General features: G+C 34.1%; 1 protein-coding gene across 2 annotated transcripts; it reads left to right on the forward strand.

The window, feature by feature from the left end:
* The first annotated feature begins 1,483 nt into the window (after positions 1 to 1,483).
* On the forward strand, positions 1,484 to 5,101 carry TPS1 (trehalose-6-phosphate synthase). 2 transcript variants are annotated; one of them, XM_010324842.4, is made up of 4 exons: positions 1,484 to 1,792; positions 2,119 to 4,040; positions 4,127 to 4,400; positions 4,485 to 5,101. In XM_010324842.4, the coding sequence occupies exons 1-4, from the start codon at positions 1,790 to 1,792 to the stop codon at positions 4,842 to 4,844; spliced, it is 2,559 nt and encodes an 852-aa protein (XP_010323144.2). In that variant the 5' UTR covers positions 1,484 to 1,789; the 3' UTR covers positions 4,845 to 5,101.
* The last annotated feature ends 1,170 nt before the right edge of the window (positions 5,102 to 6,271 follow it).

Genomic DNA, 6,271 nt, shown 5'->3' on the forward strand with positions numbered 1-6,271 from the left:
ACTAGCTAAATAAATGATTATTTTCTCAAAACAATTCTTAACCACACTAATATATGATGGTAGTGCTTTAACCCATAAAACGAGAGTTGCAAGGAGTTATAACATCACTAGATTTTTACTCTTTTCGTATTTTCTCTGACAACTGACTCAAACACGTGTCGCACGTCAATTTTCAAAATTTATTTTTTAAAATTGTAAACCACAATATAGTCAGAACAGACATATCAGACTCAACAAAGCCACCGATTGTCCTTTACTAACTTAATAAATGATTATTTTCTCCAAACAATTTTTAACCGCACTAAAATATGATGATAGTGCGCTAATATTATTATCTTTATTCAAATTTGAAATTCAAAACTTATTTTCTAAAAATATTAAAAATAGTACAACCAAAATAGACAGGTGAAATTCCACAAAGCAACTTTATTACCTGTAATTATTATTATTTGTCGCTATATAACCCCATAAAATGAGAATTGCAAGGAGTTATAACATCATGATATTTTTACTGTTTTCAAATATTCTCTGGCAACTGACACAAACAACGTGTCGCACACCAACTGACACAAACAAAGTGTAACACGCCAACTTTCAAATTTATTTTTTAAAATAAATGACAAAATAACTATAATAGACAAATCAAACTCGACAAAGCCACCGATTCTCCTTTAGTAGCTACATTGTATCTATTTTATCCTTTTCTTCCTTTTTTTTCATTATTAACACGGATCGCACATCAATTTTCAAAATTTTTAAATTAGATCACAATATATTTAATTTCTCAAAATAACCTCAAACTTCCTCAAATATTAAAGTTATAAATCATAATCCTCAATTTTTTTCAAACAAATAATTTTCTCCATATTTTTCCTTTTCCTTCCTTTTTTTCTTTCTTCCAAATATTGAAAATTTATTAAACTACATATTATTTTATTCCCAAGATAGAAAAAGAATCATAATATTAAAATTTTAGACCAATTAGCACCACAAGTAAACTTCGTGTATAAAAAGACCACGTTATCTAACATGTGACCTAATATATAATCTTATAATAAAAACCACCCCGACCCCCCTAACCCCCCTACCCCACATTAAATTTTTACATACATATTGACCTCTTAAACATATAATTATACACTATAGATATAGTGAGAGAAAATAAAGATTTTCTAGAGAGATAAAGGCGTTACAACTCACCAAATAGGATTATAAGGAAATAAATTTATTATTTTTTTAAAAAAAAGATCATTTTTTTTTGTTTTAATTAAGAAAAATATATATATATGATCTTGTCAAATCTTGACCATCAAAAAGTACTAAAAATCAAATCTTGGCCTTTCATTAGTACTCTTTATCCCCACCCACCCCCCCTTTTACCCCCACCCCCCCTTTTACCCCCTCTACCCCCACCACCCACAAAATCTCAAACCTTCCAAAAACCCATTTACGTAGTAACCCATATTGGTGTAAAGTCGGTCTTGTTCCCCTTCGTTCTTATCCTCAATCACCACCACCTTCCTTGTGTAGAAAATATATACATAATATATATTTATTATATATAATATATACATTATATATATAAGGGGGTTAATTAAGTTTTGATTAACTTTCCATATTTGGTTTCTCCATGAAACTTTTATATAGTAGTTTTTGGTTTTTAATCAAGTATAAACTCTTCATTTGTAACACCCATCGATAAAAAAAAAAAAAGAAGCAAAAAAAAAAAAAACACCCATTTGAATTTCCAAGAATCCATTGGAGTTTGCTGTGTTTATTTGGTCTAAAAATGGTATAAAGCTCTAAACTTTATCTTTAAAAAGTCATTTTTTTTTTGCATACCCAAGTTCTTGATTTTGTGTTTTTTTTTATGTGTGTTGTGTGTTTTTTACTTGTTTTTGGAAGTACCCTTTTGGTTTCATCATTTGAAAATTCAAGAATCTTTGGTGTTTGCTCTGTTTATGGTGTAAAGTTTTGAACTTTGTGATTAAAAAGTGTTGATTTTTGATATTCAAGTTAATTTTTTTTTTGTGTGTTGTGATTATGTTGTCAAGATCTTGTTTCAATCTGCTTAATCTTGATGACTGTTCTGTTACTGATCGGGCTCGAATCCCAAAGTTGATGAATGTTCCAGGGATTATAACAGATTTTGGTGGAGGAGGAGGAGAAGAAGAGAAGGGGGAAGTTTCACCTGGTGTGAAAAATGGGAGTAGAAGGATCATTGTAGCAAATCAGTTACCAGTGAAAGCTTTTTGTAAAGATGAAAAAGAGGGGAAAAAATGGTGTTTTGAATGGGACAGATATGCTTTAGATACATTGATTTTGCAGCTGAAAGATGGTTTGTCACCAGATTTGGAGATTGTTTATGTTGGTTGTTTAAAAGCTGATGTTGAATTGAATGATCAAGAAGAAGTTGCTAATTTCTTATGGGAGAAATTTAGGTGTGTACCAACTTTCTTGTCATTAGATTTGATAAACAAGTATTACCATGGCTTTTGTAAGCATTATTTATGGCCTTTGTTTCATTACATGTTGCCTTTAACATCTAGTCATGGTGTAAGATTTGATAGGTCTAATTGGTTGGCTTATGTATCAGCAAACAAGATTTTTGCTGATAAAGTTTATGAGGTGATTAATCCTGATGATGATTATGTTTGGATTCAAGATTATCATCTTATGATTTTGCCTACTATGTTGAGGAAAAAGTATAGTAGGATAAAAGTTGGGTTTTTCCTTCATAGTCCTTTCCCGTCGTCTGAAATTTATCGAACATTGCCTGTTAGGGATGAGATTTTAAGGGCTTTGTTGAATTGCGATCTTGTTGGTTTTCAGACATTTGATTATGCTAGACATTTCTTGTCATGTTGTAGTAGGATGTTAGGTTTGGATTATCAGTCAAAAAGGGGCTACATTGGTATCGACTATTTTGGTAGAACCGTGACTATTAAAATCCTTCCTGTTGGTATTCACATGGGGCAGATCCAAAATGTTATGTCTTTGCCTGATACAGCGAAAAAGGCGAAGGAATTGAAAGAGAAGTATGAGGGGAAAATTGTGTTGTTAGGTATCGATGATATGGATGTGTTTAAAGGGATTGGTCTGAAGTTTTTAGCGATGGGACATCTTCTTGAGCAATCACCGTCGTTGAGGGGAAGGGTAGTGTTGGTTCAGATTACGAACCCTCCGAGAAGTAGAGGAAATGATATCAGAGAGGTTGAAGAAGAGGTCAAGAAGATTGCCAGTGAGATCAATACGAAATATGGTAAACCGGGGTATGAACCGATTGTCTGTATTAACGGTCCAGTTTCTACGCAGGACAAGATAGCTCACTATGCGATTTCTGAATGTGTTGTTGTTAATGCTGTTAGAGATGGAATGAATTTGGTGCCTTATGAGTATACAGTCTCTAGGGAGAGCAACAGTAATTTGGATAAGGCCTTGGGTCCAGGTTTTAATGGAGGACGACGAAAGAGTATGATTGTTGTTTCTGAGTTCATCGGCTGCTCGCCGTCTCTCAGCGGTGCCATCAGGGTCAATCCATGGGACATTGAGAGTGTAGCCACTGGTATGACTTCAGGAGCCATGATGAATGATAGGGAGAAAGAATTGCGTCATGAGAAGCACTATAGATATGTTTCTTCTCATGACGTTGCATATTGGGCGAGGAGTTTTGATCAAGATCTCAAGAGAGCTTGTGAAGATCATTATCACAAGAGATGTTGGGGTATTGGCCTTGGTCTTGGCTTCAGGGTTGTTGCGCTTGGGCCGAATTTCAAGAAGCTTTCGGTAGCCCATATCGTCTCTTCTTATAAATTGACAAACAGCAGGCTCATCCTACTCGACTATGATGGTACTATGTTACCAGAGGATAAAGTGGACAAAGCCCCAAGTCAAGAAGTCATCTCAGTTCTGAATGGTTTATGCAGTGATCCAAAGAACATCGTGTTTATCGTGAGCGGCAGGGGAAGGGATACGCTCAGCAAGTGGTTTTCTCCGTGTGCAGAACTTGGCTTATCAGCAGAGCATGGTTACTTCACTAGGTAAGACATGAATCTATATAATTCAATATTATATTTTTATCTTTGTGCTGTTATTCGTTTTCTCATTTGCTTTGTATTTTGTTAAGGTGGAGTAAGGATTCCGATTGGGAATCTCGTCTGGTACCTGCAGACACTGAGTGGAAAAAAGTGGTCTTGCCTATTATGAAGAAATACACCGAGGCAACAGATGGTTCTTCGATAGAGCAGAAGGAAAGTGCACTAGTGTGGCATCATCTTGAAGCTGATCCTGACTTTGGCATTTGGCAGGCTAAAGAGCTTCTTGATCATCTCGAGAGTGTGCTCGCTAATGAGCCTGTGGTTGTTAAACGAGGCCAGCACATTGTTGAGGTGAAACCACAGGTATGGAAAATCAACATCAAATGCAATGATCTTTCAAATTGAATGCAAACTCATCATGTATATATGTATGTTAATCTGTTGCAGGATGTAAGCAAAGGTCTGGTGTTTCAAAGTCTCTTGTCATCGATGAAAAGCAAAGGGAAGTCACCCGATTTCGTGTTGTGCATAGGCGATGACAGATCAGATGAAGACATGTTTGAGAGCATTGCAAGTTCTTTAGACAACAGTTCTCTGCCTGATAATGCAGAAGTCTTTGCCTGCACCGTCGGGCAGAAACCGAGTATGGCTAAGTACTATCTTGATGATCCAGCTGAAGTTATAAAAATGCTTCAAGGCCTTTCAGCAGCTTCTACAGCAATGCAGCTACCACCTAAGTCACCGGTCCATCAACTCGCCTCTGTCGAAGATCTCTCCCTAGTTAAGAATCATGCATCCTTTGTATAGACAGAAGTTCATAGATAACAGAGGCCATCCAAAAGAAACAGTTGAAAGAAACATTAGTTTTTAGTTTTAAGCATATTTCCATTTTCTTAGCCCTCTAGGGAGTTTATAAAATTTAGCAAAATTTCTTGGTTCATAGTTGCTCTTATATGACTTGTCTAGGCAAGTTATACATAGTGTAGTTACTGGATTATCAAGGTGATAGTGCTACATTTTTTGGGGTAAAAATTTATAAATGGCTCATTTGAACCTTGTTGTTATTCCTAGTTATGTCATGTTCCAAATGCTATTGTAGTTTTTCTTCTTTTCCTCACTCCAGTATCAATAACGTTCTCACTTACCCTCCTCGTGTGGCTCAAAAGTTGTAGGCAAGTTGATGGTGAAAGTGCTTAAGTTTGATGGTGAAAATGCTTAACCATTGGACTAGTTGTACACCAAAAAGTCAGTTCTTTATGTTGCCTTAGAGACTTAGAGGCCTAAGTTGTGCTTAGGTTTTTTCTTTTTGATGAGATCGATATTGAGAGTGATAATGACAATTTTAATAATGCTGAATAAAAACGTCTTTGTTCGATGGATAAATTTTCACTAAATAAGTACATATTCATATAGAATTTAAATATGATATCTAAGAGGAACTCTACACCTACAAATTTTGGGACATAAACAATTGGATGAGGTCCTCAAATGCTTATCCATTTCTTGGAAATGACTCAAAATGGGGCATACTAAAAGCATATCCTAATAGATAATAATGTACTATATATACTAAGAATGTTCCAAAACTTTGCTTCTTCTTGTGAACCTCTTTTGGATGTATGTCTCAAATTTCAAACACTTGCATTTTTGTACCATTCAAATATTATAATTGCCTTCATTTTTTAACCATTAAGCCGTCAAAGCGATTACAAATGCTTGTTTTTTTGTATTATATCTCTTAGAGTATGAATTTTCACAGATTACGATAACGTGAAATGCTTTGTATATCAAATTGAGTTTGGTTATCTAAGTATGGACAAAACAGAAGCTGTTGGTTCATTTTTGTACCAATTCAATGAAAACATCAAGTCAAAAATAGTTTGGTCTTGGCATGCTTAGTTTCTAGTCATTTTCTTATCTCTTATGTTGGTATATATATATATTTTATTTTATACATAATATGCCAAAAGACTTGATACAATGAAGAAATATTCATATATATCACTTTTGTTTTTCAAGATTAAAATTATATGAATTTCAGGGTACATATTACTTTCTTGATTTCTTTTTATGTGATATATGTACTCCCCATTTTTATTTTTAGAGTCAAACTATATAAATTTTAATTAACATTTTAAGATGTATTTTTTCATTATATTAATATGCAAAAAATTGTAATGTGTAGTACTTTTCATATAGTTTATGAATATCTAATTTTTTTGTTTAAAATATCG

The sequence above is a fragment of the Solanum lycopersicum genome, chromosome 7, assembly GCF_036512215.1.
Source record: "Solanum lycopersicum chromosome 7, SLM_r2.1".
NCBI lineage: Eukaryota > Viridiplantae > Streptophyta > Magnoliopsida > Solanales > Solanaceae > Solanum > Solanum lycopersicum.

What these genes read in the sequence shown, in the direction of transcription:
- TPS1 (XM_010324842.4), top strand. An exon ending in GAGCATGGTTACTTCACTAG is followed by an intron (nt 4,041 to 4,126) that starts GTAAGACATGAA and finishes TATTTTGTTAAG; the next exon opens with GTGGAGTAAGGATTCCGATT. An exon ending in TTGTTGAGGTGAAACCACAG is followed by an intron (nt 4,401 to 4,484) that starts GTATGGAAAATC and finishes AATCTGTTGCAG; the next exon opens with GATGTAAGCAAAGGTCTGGT.